The sequence below is a fragment of the Xyrauchen texanus genome, chromosome 3 (genome assembly GCF_025860055.1).
Source record: "Xyrauchen texanus isolate HMW12.3.18 chromosome 3, RBS_HiC_50CHRs, whole genome shotgun sequence".
In the NCBI taxonomy this organism is placed as follows: domain Eukaryota; kingdom Metazoa; phylum Chordata; class Actinopteri; order Cypriniformes; family Catostomidae; genus Xyrauchen; species Xyrauchen texanus.
Window position 1 is genome coordinate 19,609,971 of NC_068278.1, and position 16,090 is coordinate 19,626,060.

The 16,090-nt window shown below is 37.4% G+C and overlaps 1 protein-coding gene across 1 annotated transcript; it reads left to right on the forward strand.

Moving 5' to 3' along the window:
• The first annotated feature begins 525 nt into the window (after positions 1 to 525).
• Positions 526 to 15,273, forward strand: rgmb (repulsive guidance molecule BMP co-receptor b). Its single transcript, XM_052094989.1, has 3 exons — positions 526 to 961; positions 7,365 to 7,894; positions 11,628 to 15,273. Exons 1-3 carry the CDS (start codon positions 856 to 858, stop codon positions 12,300 to 12,302), a joined length of 1,311 nt encoding a protein of 436 aa, XP_051950949.1. The 5' UTR covers positions 526 to 855; the 3' UTR covers positions 12,303 to 15,273.
• Positions 15,274 to 16,090: the final 817 nt, after the last annotated feature.

Below are 16,090 nucleotides of genomic sequence, written 5' to 3' on the forward strand. Positions count from 1 at the left end.
CCTTAAGCCCATTTTATAATTATTTTATTTATAATATACTAAATTCATATTTGGGGAGTGTCTCAATTAAAATCGATACATAAGGTTAATTGCAAATAATTCAAATAATGAATCTGCAAATCATGTAGGCTATTAATACATTTTATTACAAATTGTAATCGAAGCATTAATTCAAGCTTTATTTGTATTCTTTTTTTTAAGCAGATATTTGCAAATAAAGAATATAGGCTATTCCTTGAATCGTGATAATTAATAAATTACTGATGAATGCACGTAATGGAGTAATAATATGATACTCACTTTATTTTCTTATCTTTAAAAATTATTAATTAAGGAAACATAAATCACACCAGCAACACTGCATGCATATTTTCTCTCTGAAAGTGAGAGAGCAAGAGTCCTTTGCTGTCAATCTGCTGCTGGGATGTATGGTTAGGGGCGGGGCTTATATGTCAGCGTGGGCGGGGTTTCCGCTAAACTCTGGGTTAGGTTGATTCACTATCGATCATTGGGAAAAGACGGGGCTATTAGATTTCCTTGTGGCGGAGAAATCTGACGTGTAGGCAACATGAATCGGGCGATCGCGGAACGCAGATTAATTTGAGCGCGTTAACACATTTCTTTCGGACTAATTGTATATGTAATAGGAAAACAAATTAGATAGTGTTTTTCTCCCATGCTACAGGATAAAAAAAAATATCGAAAATCGTTACTTTGTTTCTCTTTTGCGTTATCGCCTGCGGTGTGTGTTACCTAAAAGTAGTCACGTCTTTAGAAAAGATCGGGAGTGAAGTCGGGAGAAGCGAGGCCCGATCTCTTAACCCGTGGAGTACTCTTGAGTCTCTGGATGGATGGATGGGTATGGGGACAGCAGGATCTTACTACCCCGGGGCTGAGCGCCTCATCTCTCCGGCACTGTATCTACTAGTGCTGTGTACAATCTCATCTCTCACTCACACAGGTAATCATGTTTTTACCACTTATTTGACTTTTCTATGTTTTTTTGGACTTAAACGGTGAGAAAAACACTTTTAAGAGAAGCTTTTTGCCTTCCAATGTTGTTTAATTTTTTCCTGTATATATAATTAACAAGATTCACGTGTTATTATGACAAAATAGGTATAAATATTTATTTATGTCCTTTCTAAAAAAGTGTCTTGTCCTTTAAGAAAAATACTTCTTTATGTCACAGTATCGCCGAGGCAGTGTCATTCATCCCGTGTCTTATCCTTGCACACTAGTAGTAGCCTTTATTTCCAATAAACGTTGGCTATAGTTAATTTTTAACGCTTGCCGTGATAGATGGTTAAAAATAGGGCTCAGAATGATGTATCCATTATAAATCTCGCCAGCAGGAACCAATCTTTCTCTCAAATCTCAAAATATGTGCTTCCTCTTGATGATCTTGTTGTTGGGGGGGTCATGATAATAATTGGTTAAATGAACCATCATTTAGATCTTTTGCACCTGGTCTGTGTTATTAAAATTGCTGGATTAATTCATTTTCTAGTATTGTTTAAGTTATTTTAAAATAATCCACATATTGCTCAATTAGAGCAATCAAAATACCAGATGATTGCCAAATAAAAGACCTGCTTTCTTAGAGAAATTTCAGTTTGGTTGGTGCTTTGACCATTTTAGAAAGGTCTATGGTTTCGTTGAATTTGGGCTGGCTTCTGAGTAGGAAACTGGTGCCCTGTTTTTACTTGGCACCTTGTCAAGCGCTCCACTTTGGGTGTCCTGGCCATAGACTGTGTTAATGCCATTGTGAATTAAGAGGACAAGGAATGCTGCTGGGTGTCCATTGAGCACTCACACCTTCATAATTAATTGAACATGGACCCTGAGCAGTCAGGCATTACACACTTTTCTTATCATTATACAATTCTTCAATGACGCAAAACATTTAAATTACTCGACCAACGTAAAAAGTGTTTTAACACTTTTAATGAGGAATTTGGAATAAACAAAAGGACAAAGCTACACACAATTTTATTTTAAAATATAAAATGGCCTCACTGTGACCAATCCAAGTGTCACTTTCCCTTTCATGCTTTCAAATGTATAAGGGTAGTGCTTGTTTTTTCTATTAGCTGCAATAAACAGCCAGTAATCTGTTGTGCATAGCCTTTTATTAAGTCATCTTTCATTTATTAATGGAATACTGTTGAAATAGCAAGCTCAAAATGTCTTTGTATCATGAAAACACATAAAACTATGTAATTGTTTTTTTAATCGATATCATATCATGGTATTATGGTGGCTGTCTTTTGATTTCAGCATTTGGCTGTATCTTTGCTCAATTGGTTTAGTCTCAAATATACCAAATATACCCCTTGTTAATATTGGATTGGATTAGACTCATGACAAAAGAGAGAAAGAGGTGCAGCTGTGCTGTTTATTTATTTATTTATTTAGATTAATTATTATTTCCTTTCTGTCTATTGTCATGTCTAGTGCTTTATTGTTTCGGATTGGAAGCTTTTACAGGCTAACCTGTAAATGGTGCCTTGTTTACACAGTAAAACGCGGTTACTGTGATAAATCTTACTATAATACTTAACTTTCAGAAATAACCACACAATGTTAGGTATTTGTAAATAAACAATTAAATGCTGATGAACTGTCTAACAAACCGATCATATTAAACGAGATTCCAAAGTTCAGTGCACTACAGTATAAGGTCAGAATTTAGGGCTGGAGATGTCATTTAGACATTGAGTCTTGTAAACCCCTGCTTTCTCCAGATCTTAACGTTGACTCCTGGAGAAGGCGTGGGCCTGTTGACCTCTCTGCCCTGGCCAAATTCCAAATCTTAAAATTTCTCTCCGCACACACTCTTTTGGCCCCTCTACAGCTGAGAATGGCTGCTCAAACGGCCGGCCACCCTGAGAAAATATTTCCAATGACTTAATAGCAACAAGGGTGTGCACTGTGCTCCAAACGAGATGCTTCACCCCAACAGTAGGAACATAGAAATTAACTGAGCCTGTGAAGCAAACATCGTGTTTTTTTCCTCTGTGTTTTTATGATCTCGACAGCAATAGTATGCATGCCAAAAGCTGTTATACTTTTATATTTTGTTTTTGTATTTGAAGCTTTTTAGGGCTTGTTTTGCTGCAGACCCCTTTAAAAGGATCCACATTCTTTATATTCAAAAGATCATGAATGCAGACTTCTGCTGTTTGTATAGTCAAGCACATCAGTTTGTCCTCAAAACCAATAAATGAGACATTTCTGGGTTTAGCTATGTTATTTGTCAGGGTACTGGGACATTCTAACAGAAAGTGTGATAGTTTGATATTTTTTTGTACTCTGCCAGTAGCTTAGGATCTACTGCCCCCAACTGGGGGTCCCCTAAGACATTCCTTGCAAGTGTTTTGCACAAAGACTGCAGCCAGTGGGGTAGAAAAGAAAAAGTCTCTTTCTTCTTTATCAGCTCTTTTTTATGGTTTCTGCTGTTGATATCAGAGTTACGACTGTGAATTCAATTGCATTGGGTCACTCACAGCAGGATTGTCAGGTGATGAGCTAATTGTGTTTCAGCAAGCAACCAGTAAAAACAACATGTGTCCAAGATTACTGTGAATGGATTATGGTTGGGTGGCAAATTTGTCCCTTTTGTATATACACTGAATGTTCATGGATGTGCAGTGCATTTTTATGCCAATTTACACTCAGATTACACCGAACCCCTCATTGCAACAACCATGTCAATAGCAAATAAAAAACCTTGTCCAACACATCATGCCATGCTGGTGAGAAAAACAATAGAGGTGCATGAATTTTATAGATGGTGAGGTTCCATATGGCCAGTGTGCCTTCATGAAAAGCCTCTATGTTTCTTTCCAATATTTAGGTCATACCTACTTATATGTTTATATTTGCAGAACGCCCTTTGTCATTTTATACCCTTGCCCATTTATCATATGCAGATTAATATTGTTCTGAGGAGTAGTTTTCAAAGTCTTATGAAAACTAGTTGATAGCAAAATGCATATAGGCAATAAAATGCTTTGTATTTCAGATCCATTTTAAACTGTGTTTTAGGTAGAAAAAGAGCATACAGTTATAAGAATATAAGAATTAATTTGGAATGCAAATAATGAGAAAATAGTAAGAAAGAACATCATGGACTTGGCCAGATGTTAATCCATTTATTTAATTCAAATGGTTCGATTTTTAATATGGGGAATATGTGTAAAATATAGGTGTAATGGGCCTTATGATCTTAATAATTCTGGCAATTACAGCCATGAAAATACACAGATCAGCAACGGCATTAAAACCACCTGCCTAATATCGTGTAGGACCCCCTCGTGCCACCAAAACAGATCTGACCCATCAAGGCATGACTCCACAAGACCTCCGCTGGTTCCTTCATGGATCGGACTTGTTGGTCCAGCACATCCCATAAATGCTCAATCGGATTGAGATCTGGGGAATTTGGAGGCCAAGTCAACACCTTGAACTCTTTGTCATGTTCCTGCAACAATCTTTAAGTAGGTGGTACGTGTCAACGTAACATCCACAAGAATGTCAGGACCCAAAGACGGGTGGATAGATAGATAGATAGATAGATAGATAGATAGATAGATAGATAGATAGATAGATAGATAGATAGATAGATAGATAGATAGATAGATAGATAGATAGATAGATAGATAGATAGATAGATAGATAGATAGATAGATAGATAGATATTTGGTATGTAGTGCAAGTGAGCATTCGACCTTCAATATTGCTTAATTCGTTAAGCATCTGCTCAGACTATAAATGGGAATGTGCTGGAGAGATGGCCTTGTCTTACATGCCTTGCCAAGTATTTTAGTTTTTTTGTTCTGGTACAGATGTCACTGGAGCTTTGCCTGATAAAACACAGCGGGAGGTGAATAGGAGTGGGGGACTGCCTCTTTCCTCTCCTCTCTAGCCAATGTCTTTATATTACAACATCAACATGGCTTCAGTCAGGCTACCATATTGTCTTACAGCATGTTACTGAAACACAATCTAGCCCGTGCTTGGTCATGCCTCCTCCTCCTCTTCCAGTGGCCACTGCAGTGCAACGGTGATGGGCTGATCCGCTACAGCACTCTGTGCAGCAGCGCGTCATCTGATAATAAAATCAGATGCATTTGAATCCGCTGCGGTCAGAGTTATTAGCGTGGCAGGCAGAAATGGGTGGCCCTGACTATGTAAGATAGAGTCATCACAAGCGTGTTAATGGAGAGGCTGCAGCTGATATCAGATTAGGAGGGCCTCTCTCTGAGCTAATGCAATTGGACCGCACTCAAAAGTGAGGCATTAAGACTCTAAGTGAGGCAGTGTGGAAGCTGTTGTCCTTTTTTTTTTTTTTGGTTTGTGCTATGTCATTGGTGGATAATTGAGGGCGATGCATGGCATGTGAGTATCATGTAAAGACTTTGGCATACAGTAAATCCACTGTCCACATTGAAAATCTAGGAAATAAAGTTTTTGAAAGATTTCAAAACAAGAAACGCCATATATGTTAGATTCTGTATCTAGGTCACTAATTTAATAAGCAAACTTGTGACATGTCACCAAATTAATTCTTTTTTTTTTACACAAGGTCAGATTACATTGCTTCCATTAAAGCACACAAAATCTTTTGCACATTCCCATATGGTTTGGAGTCCCTGTAAGCTTGAGTGCATGCTGTCATTAAAGCCAAAGGGGGACACTTCAAATACTGAGAAATCATCTTTTCACTCAAGTTATTTCAATGAAAACATATTTTGTAAATAAATGTTTTTGTTAAATTAGAGAAATATTAAAAATAATTATTTTCACTTGTAGTCTCAGACTTTGGTTCCTGGTGTTTTTCTAGCAACCAAGAAAACAAGTGTGTATAAAACCATAAATGTATAATAGATAGAATCCAAGTGATTCAAGGATAAACCTTTAAAATGTTAACCTTTGACTACACTTTAATTACGCTGTACTTTTAGAATGTTATGCACCTTGCATGCCATGACTCCTTTATACTTACAAACACATGTTCTGCTTTTGTACAGATTGCACTGGTGCCAGAAAACCTCCAGTGTTTTTCTCATTTGAAGTGCCATTTTATTTGATTTTATTGCGGCCATAAGCATTCTCCTTTGTAGATAACAGGAGGGTTCATGCGCTTGTTGAGCCGACTGTTAATGTTTCTAGACCATAATGCAAAACACACATGGAGTCTCACCTTGAGCAAAACTAGTCACTAACCTTATTAGGGTTTAGGACTTAAAATTGGATGATAGTGACATTAATATATGCTAGAAGCATGGATTTGCAAACATGTTTCCTTAATACTCCTCCCATCTTCCATTGGTCAAGCAAACTGATAGTCCTACCCTAAACTCATGACATTGGTTGAGCCAATGTTGCTGTGTTTGTCTGGTTGGGAGAGCAATGTTTTGAAAGCGCCACAAAGCTAACTTATTGTTGTTTCTGCATACAGAGCTGCAATAGGAGAAAGTATTTTAACATCTTAAAAACTACTGTTCACATATCATGGTCTTTAAGGAAGAATTGGTAAATTTGTTTAACTAAGTATGTCAACATTCTATTGGTTTACTGTAAAAAAATAAAATATGCATGGTTTTAGTTATCATCTACAATTTACAAAATAAGCCACCACAAAAATCAAATATGGTACAATTTGAGTTTATTCATGCTTAAAGGAAAAGTTCACCCAGAAATGAAAATTCTCATTATTTACTCACCCTCATGAAACCCCAGATGTGTATGACTTTCTTTTTCTGCTGAACACAAATAAAGATTTTTCGAAGAATATCTCAGCTCTGTAGGTCCATACAATGCAAGTGAATGGGTGCCAAAATTTTGAAGCTACAAAAAGTACATTGAGGTAAAAGTAATTCATAACTAAGGAACTTCAGTGGTTTAATTTATATCTTCAGAAGCGATTTGATAGGTGTGGCTGAAAAAGAGATCAATATGTATGTCCTTTTTTTATGATCAATACCCACTTTTTCTCACCCACACCTATCATTATTATCTTTTGAAGATATGGATTTAACACCTGTAGTTGAATGGATTACTTTTATGCTGCCTTTGTATGATTTTTGGAGGTTCAAAAGTTTGGTCACCATTCACTTGAATTGTGAGAGCTGAAATATCTTTGTTTGTGTTTAGCTGAAGAAAGACAGTCCTACACATCTGGGATGGCATGAGAGTGAATTTTTTGTGAGTGTGAGATTGTGTGAATTATCCCTTTTACTCTGCCTTTTGTTCTTTTACAGAACTTTTATGAAGATACACTGAGCTCTATAAGACATTAAATGAAATAGTTCTCTGAAATGACGATCGTTAAAAACTTCCTCTGTGTCTTTCCTTAGGTGAGAGCCAGGTGCAAACTCCACAGTGCCGGATCCAGAAGTGCACCAGTGACTTCGTCTCACTCACTTCTCATCTTAACCCTTCATTGGATGGCTTTGATACCGAATTCTGCAAGGCGTTGCGAGCCTACTCCGCCTGCACCCAGCGTACCTCCAAGAGCTGCAGGGGCAATCTGGTCTTCCACTCTGCCATGCTGGGCATCAGTGATCTCATGAGCCAGAGGAACTGCTCTAAGGATGGGCCCACATCATCTACCTATCCCGTCATCCCCATTGAACCGTGTAACTACCACAGCCGCCACCACCACCATGCAGCACGGCCTGGGATGGGGACTGGGGTTCCAGAACACCCACGACCAACCTACCTGTTCTGTGGTCTGTTCGGAGACCCCCATCTTAGGACTTTCAAGGACCATTTTCAGACCTGTAAGGTTGAAGGGGCGTGGCCTCTCATTGATAACAATTACCTGTCAGTACAGGTCACAAATGTTCCAGTGGTGCTTGGATCCAGCGCCACAGCAACTAATAAGGTGAGTGATTATTTGTTTTGTTTTTGAAAGAAGTAGGTTATTTATGTTGCAAAATATTCTTATTCTAAAATTGCTTTGAAATGAGTACTGGGTCCTGCTTAATATTAGGTGTCTTTACTGCTATGTAATTTAAAATTAATGAAAGTATTGTGTACATATGTGGTGTTACACTGTACATTTAACATATCTACATGTGGTCTGTATTACGTGTGTAATTACATTGTTGTACTACCATTGAAAATATTATCTTGTAAGTACACATATTAATTTTCAGTGAAAATAGTAACACATACTATTATAATAGTATGTAAAATAATAGCTTGTATTTTGTATTGTATATTATATACTATAATAAATATACAATTATAATAGTGTAATAGTAACAATACTATATTAGGAACACTATAATACTTTGTAGTGCACAGTAAAGTGTTTCTAGACATACTCAATAAAGGTGTCTTTTAATATTATATGTTAAGTATGTAATTTTTGTGCCACTAACTTCACCAAATGGAATTGCAAAAATAAACATTGTTTGATCTGCCATTGGATGATCAAACAGATAGTCACACCCCAAACTCATACAATTGAGTTGAGTCTGGCTGGTTGGGATGTTCACACAAATAGAGCAATGTTTTTAATATGCCACAGAGCCATAGTGTTTACAATTTTGTAAATGAAATTGTAAATAAAATTGATAGGTAGGTGTCTCTGCATAATAAGATGGGATAGGAGAAATATTTTTAATGTTGAAAAATTACACAAATCCGCATTTATCTTATGTTATAAACTTTGAATAGCCACTGTAACAGGCAAAAATGGAAAGGAGGAGGTGAGAACCAGACGAAGCATCAAAGTAATATTTAATTAAACAAAAAGACAATAACAAACACATACAGGGCAGCTGCCTGTAGCTCTTTCTCTCTCGAACTGTCGCTTCCGGTGGCCTTTATCCCTCTCGTCAGCTTGATTTGCATATTATAGTTTTGCCTTTTTAATTCACAGCAGTCCACAATTAGTTTTATCTAAGTGCTCATAGTTTTACAATGTGATATGTCTATATTCATGACTATATGGGAGTTATTATCAGAATGAGGTGCCGACAGCAGATAAGACCAATAAAGACCAATAACTTTAAACTTTGATCAAGTATTCACAGGTGCGAGTGAAACAAAGCAAACCGCTTCGGTCTTATGACTAACACTTGTGACCAACATGTCTGTGAAATTCTAATATCATTAATGACTGGATATAGCCTGCAATGTGGCGTGACCCATAATAAGGTGGCTTTGAAAGAAGCCTCTGTCCTCATTTTTCCAAGTGTGGGGCTGCAAGACCTCACTCATAGTCAAACACACACACACACATACACACATACTCACTTTCTTACACAGAGCTATTTCCAACATGCTGGTGCAGAAATCTGACTGCCAGCAGCATGTTTACACTTTTTTTTTTATGTGAAATAGCTCAGCTCAAATAGATCAGTGGAAGGTTTTAGATTTTACTGCTGTAGAAGTACACACAGCAGATAGATCATTCTGTTTTTGTCAAAAATTTAGCTCATCATAAGACAGATGTGGGATCTAATCCTAAATCTGGTCGCTGGTGCTAATTAGCTCTCATTTGACCCCCTGACCTTGAAGGTGGGATCCATTATTAAACATTTGCAAGTAATTATTAGTCTACACTGCTTAACTGAGGCCTTTTCAGCTGCCTCACCTTATGGCCAGCTGGTCATCATTTTTCATCCTTGTCCTGTGTACAAAGCTGCTATTCATCTGCCGCTAATGTAATGCCACACTTCTTTTTAGCCCATGCTTCTGCTTCCCACAAGTCTTAGAGTTTCACTGCATAGAGACTGCTTGGTGCATTTTATGGCTAACACTAGGGAAAAGGGTTTGTGGATCTGTAGATATGTGTAATACTTGTTTACTGTGTAATTCTGACTTTCAGTTTCTTCTGGCTTTGACTAGAGGCATAAAACCACTTCTGTTCTTTGAAGGTGATGTGTGTAATATTTTGTTCGATGTTAAGATACTTTCTCATATCCATGCTAAATATGCACAGACAACTATAAGTAAGCCATTTAGGGTAATTTCATTAAAAATGTGTAAACACTGTGGCTCTGTGGTGCTTTCAAAACATTGCTCTGTTTGTTTGAGCGTCCTGACCAGCCTAGCATAGCAAGACTGGCTCAATCAGGGGTATGAGTTTGGGGCAAGACTCTCTGTTTGTCCAACTAATGCAGATGGGGGAAGTTTCAAGAAACAGTTTCTTTCATTTTTATTTTGTATACAATTTTTTTATGTTAGTGGTGCAGAAATGACACTTTGCATTTAATGTTATTTTAGTATGACCCAAGTAAATGCATTTAATTTTGATCATGGAATGTAGTTCTACTTAACATGAAAACCTTTGAGGTAGCATTAAAGTAAATGTGAATTACTTTGACATGAATTAAGGACTATTTTACATGCAATTTTATATGCAATTTTATATGCAATTTTATGTTAAATTGCATATTTATTTTGGTGCCAATATAAACAGGTTACAGCATTTGCACAGCCAATGGCAGGAGCATAACAGAAGCATTGGTTCCAGTAGAGTTTCGTTGCTGATCCTGTTTTTGTCAGGCATAGCGTGCTGAACTCGGCAAAAAACTAGGGATGGGCATTTTCAATTATTTTTGTAGTCGAGTACTCTAACCCACAAAATGAGTAATCAATTACTCATAAATTAATACAGATTAAAATAACATGTATGACACATACTTGAATCTTATATTTTCTTTTATTCATACATTCATATAGGGGGCCTGGGTAGCTCAGCGAGTACTGACACTGACTACACCCCCTGGAGTCGCAAGTTTGAATCCAGGGTGTGCTGAATGACTCCAGCCAGGTTTCCTAAGCAACCAAATTGGCCCTGTTGCTAGGGAGGGTAGAGTTACATGGGGTAACCTCCTAATGGTCGCGATTAGTGGTTCTCGCCCTCAATGGGGCGCATGGTAATTTGTGTGTGGATCGCGGAGAGTAGCATAAGCCTCCACATGCAATCTCCACAATGTCATGCACGACGAGTCACGTGATAAGATGCACGGATTGATGGTCAACTTAGTAGGCATAATCATTTGGCAATACATGTGTGGAGGGAAAAGTTATCCTAGAATGTGTTATATTTCCAATGCACATTATGCAATCTAGAGATCAAGCAATTATGTAAATATAAAAAAAATGACATTGTTATATTTCCTAAATGTATCGATATTGAATCGAACCAAATTTGGAATAGGACTGAATTTAATCAAACTGGGAAATCCGTGCCAATATCCAGCCCTACAAATATTTATTGATGTTTTAATTTAACTGGTAACTGGCTACAATATCAAACTATATTTTATATAAAAGGATGACACAGTAATTTTATAAGGTAGAAGAATATTGCCAGTATAAATTTGAAAAATGTCTCTGAAAATCAATTCAAGTGGGCAAATATTATTAAAAAAGTAATTTTCTGACACCGTTAGTAACCCATAAATAACTTTATTTTGTGTATAGAGTTGCAGCAGTTACGCATCAGAAATTGTCAGTTTTAAGGTACAACACTGCCTACGCACTAGTTGTACGTGTGGTGCAAAACAGGCCTTCGAAATATTGAGATTGAATGCTTCAATTGATTCCCTTTAATTGTCATTATTGAAGTGTAACTCTTCCCTCTGTGCTTCTGTTAGATCACAATCATCTTCAAACCATACCAAGAATGCACGGACCAGAAGGTCTACCAGGCCGTTACAGATGACCTACCTGCTGCCTTCGTGGATGGCACCATCAGCGGGGGCGATAGCGAGACCCGTAGCATCTGGATCCTGGAGAAGTTACCTGACCGGCACATAGAGATCCACGCTGCATACATCGGGGTCACCATCATAGTACGTCAGCAGGGTCGTTACCTGACGCTAGCTGTGCGCATGCCAGAGGAGCTCGCCATGGCCTTTGACGAGACGCAGGACCTGCAGCTGTGCATGAATGGTTGCCCCACGTCAGAGCGCATTGACCAAGAGGGACACCTTCAGCTGCCCGTGCTGGGCCTCCAGCAGGCCGGCTTTCAGCCGCAGGCCAGGGTCGAAGCCCAGAGAGTGGTTTTCACCCTTGAAAGTGCCTCCAGGAAGTGCAGGGAACAGCTGGAGGTTAAAGACATCTATTTCCATTCATGTGTGTTTGACCTGCTCACCACAGGAGATGCAAACTTCACCACTGCCGCTTACAATGCCCTCAAAGATATGGAGACTCTGCACCCCAAGAGGGAGCGCTGGCATATTTTTCCTAACTCAGCTGCTGGGCTGAGGCCATTTCCATTGCTCCTACATGCACTGCTAATGGGCTTTCTCATCACTGTGCTTTTATAATGCGTGCAGTGTTTTGGTGACTGTGTTTAAAAAACTAAATAAAAACTAAAAAAAAAAAACTTATGGGGCTAAAGATGAGACTGTACAAAATTGTAAGGGATACAAACCTTCATTAGACTGTACAAACCTTGTTAGAATACAAACCTTCATTAGACTGTACATTTTGTGTCAATTATGTTTTCAAGAGAGCTGAAGATTGTACATTTTTGTGAGTGGGTTTTGTCATGTTTTTGTCCTCAGGAGAGGAAATCTTAATGGAAGCACTTTATTTTTATTATTATTATGGTTTTTATTTTTTTGCAACTAGAAAACATGTGTTCCATGGAACCAGTGCTCAATGATCTTTGTTAGTGAACTTTCTTGGTACACTCTGCGCTTTTTCTTGATACATTTCAGTAGATCTCTGTACAAATGGTACTTACCTCACAAATTGACTCTGTAGAACTGTGTTGAGCGTTTTTTATGATGTGGCTGGCGTAGTGATTGTGTGATAAATGTTTAAAGAAGGATCCTGTTTATTAGACATTCACTTTATCTATTTGTGCATTCTTATTTTTAGTTCTAGTACTCTGTGCTGTTGAGTAACGAATTCAGGCAAACACAATAGATGTAGGTTTAAATGCACTTTTTGAATTTTACTGTCATTAACCTTTGGAATTGTTCTATTGGAACAGGCCATTGCCAAGTCCAGCCCTACATTTTATAAATGACAATCAGAACTTCTTTTGTTTGGTACAAAATCTACCTAATGAATCATCAATCCTTTTTAGAGACACCAAAATATTTATGATTTATATTAAAAGTTTCATCCTTTTCCGATTCATTTCATAATAAGTGGCTCTAACCGAATGAACTGGAAAATGGATATTGCATGAGTGCTAAAGTGGGCAATGTTTCATTTTCCTAGTGACTCCTACATCCTTTAGAATGTCTCCTTGCAAGATTACATTTATTAGATTTGTCCCTTTGAAAAACAAATTGACTATCTGTTAAAAGTGTTAAATCGGAAGTATGTAATTTCTATGAAACTAGCGGCAGTGGGTCTCTCAAAACAAACACATACATTTTTATAGGGCCACAGAGATACAGTAATTACAGTTTTCAAGAAAATTTAATTATGAATGGCTTACTTAAGAGTTGTCTCTGCATATTAAGATGAGATTTTAACACTGATAAAGTTACATACTTCAGCTTTAAGTTCCCTTGCATCCTTGTTTTATCCTTGACCAAAGACGAGATACAGCATAGCTGGCTGAAACGCAACACATATCAGATTGATCTTTCGCCAGATGTAGGCTTCCCCTATAGAATTTGTTTTGCCAAAAAAGATTGTTTGAGTTACACTTATTCTGAACACATGACTATCAAACACTGAATGGTATTGTCATAGGTTTAGCAAACCAGTGCCATAATTCAGCTCACCTGACTGGTTTAGCCTATTTGTGGTGCACAAAGCAGAAATGATAAATGTTAAAGGAATATTCCAGATTAAATACAAGTAAAGCTCAATGAACACCATCTGTGGTATGATGTTGATAACCACAAAAAATAATTTTGTCTTGCCCCTCCTTTTCTTTATAAAAAGAATAAATATGGGTTACACTGAGGCGCTTAGAGGGGCCAATGTGTAAACTATAAATACTCACTATTTCAAAAGTATAGACATCGACATTGTGTGTAAATATGATTTTAGTGGGATAAAATTGCTTAATAACCCTTTCTGTGTAAAGTTATAACCAAATTAACAACTTTGTTGCCATGACGATGTAATATCAACAAACCCTAAAATATCTGTAAAAAAATTACAATTTAAACTTACAGCTCAAATGATACATGAGTTTAGCAGAAGAATGAATGTAAGAGCTTTTATAAAATTATAAGCTTCACATTGCTGCCTTTAAAACCTCCAAAAATTGTAAGTGCCTCACTTCAACCTCGATTTTTGCATTTTAAAGAAAGGGACGGACAAGTCTAAATTATTTTTTGTGATAATCAACATTATGCCACAAATGCTGTTGATTGAGCTTAACTTGTATTGAACCCGGAATATTCCTTTAAAATAAATAATTCTCTCAGTATTTGTTATTTGGCCCTTCAAAGAACATCCTTTATGTTATTTTGTCATCCAGAAGTGCAACTTGAGCCACAGTTCCTTTGCTAAAATGATGCTGAATACACATCACCTGTGATGTCATGTAGAGAAGTTCAGTGCATATGAAGTAACTGCAGAAACTCCTTATGTCTCCATTTGCTTTGAGCTTGGCATTTGGTCTGATGTACATTAAATGACCTTGACATCATTCATTTGGTGAAATAGAATGCTATTCTTTTTGGGCCATTTCAGTAACTGCCTTACTGTCCGACTACTTGGAGAAAACTCATGCCAACACTCCTAATACGCATTTTCGTTACCAAGACTTGCTACTGTAGAGCCATCATTGTTTATTTGTTTATTTGCAACTACTGCCAGTGCTGAAGAGCTGCTACAATACTGTGACAAGTGTAATAGATTGTATTTGGAACACTGGGAGTTTCACAGGCAGTGATTGGCCGGATCCTTAACAGGATTATTTGATTGGCCGAATGGCCTGAATCCATGTGGGATTTTTATTGTAGATTCCAGAACAAGGCATCAGAGTGCAATTAACTGCAAAGGAAAGCCTTCATCCTGTGTTTTTGCTTTTCACATTTGATCTTGTGATCTCTTAATTTTGTTGTGAACATTGTTTTTTGTGAAGAGTGACTGCTCAATGTTTATACTTAAATTATTTATGAAATATAGTGTCTTGTTAGAGAAGTTAAGCTCCATACTCATGCTGTTGAAAAAAGTTTGAGATGTGATATTATTGCCACCTAGTGGGTCACCATCGTTATATCAGTGTTTTAGTATTGTATGAATGCTGTTTAAAAAAAAAAAAACAATGGAGAAAAAAAATGAAAACATTTGTTATTTAAAACAATAAATCAAAAATACACAAATGCCTATGGCTTTCATTTGTTTTTACAGCTTTCCATTGTGGTGTAATCAATAATTACCATTTCATAATAGCATTGTTTGTGATGTGATTACAAACCATTTAGAATCATTTATGCTCTCTGGAACCACCGTCCCCAAAGTCACGGGGACTGCCTCTCTCCACGGTTTTAGGAGGTTGATGTGGTGCTCCTCTAACCCTTTGTTTCACCTCATGATCGATTTCCCCAACTTACCATGTGACATCAAAGGGTCCTTGCTTTATATTTGTCTCCCGGTGTAAATTCCCGTTGTTGTGTACCCCTATTATTCAGCCGGGTTTGACATTCTTGAGTTAATTACCACAGTGTGTGGAGTTTTGCTCTCAGGTCAAGAACGTATTGAAGGTCCCTCCTCCCATTTTTCACACAGGACGTCGAACACACCGCATGATCGATACCCGTACAATAATTTGCGGGACCTCCTGTACTGCATATAATAGTGGCTCGAGCCACTTCATAGCCTAATCTATTTAATACCCAATAACTCGTACAGGTTGCATAGTGTAAGTGACATAAACATAGTGCCCTGATCAGTGAGGATTTCTTTTGGAATCCCCACGCGGGAGATAATTTTATCAATTTTTTATCTAATTTTAGATTTTTTTTTTTTTTTTTAAACGATGTCGTCTTTTACCCTTGCTACAGTGTATATATCACCCGGGCCTTATTCTGATTTCCTTGGTGAATTTACTAATTTTTTTATCAGATCTTGTAGTTACTGTAGATAGAGCTTTAGTTGTTAGTGACTTCAACATTCACATAGATAATGAAAA

Excerpts from the sequence above, each read along its gene's own strand:
- rgmb (XM_052094989.1), top strand. The coding sequence starts at position 856 with ATGGGTATGGGGACAGCAGGATCTTACTACCCCGGGGCTGAGCGCCTC. Across the intron at positions 962-7,364 it reads CTCATCTCTCACTCACACAG|GTGAGAGCCAGGTGCAAACT; the intron begins GTAATCATGTTT and ends GTCTTTCCTTAG. Across the intron at positions 7,895-11,627 it reads GCGCCACAGCAACTAATAAG|ATCACAATCATCTTCAAACC; the intron begins GTGAGTGATTAT and ends TGCTTCTGTTAG.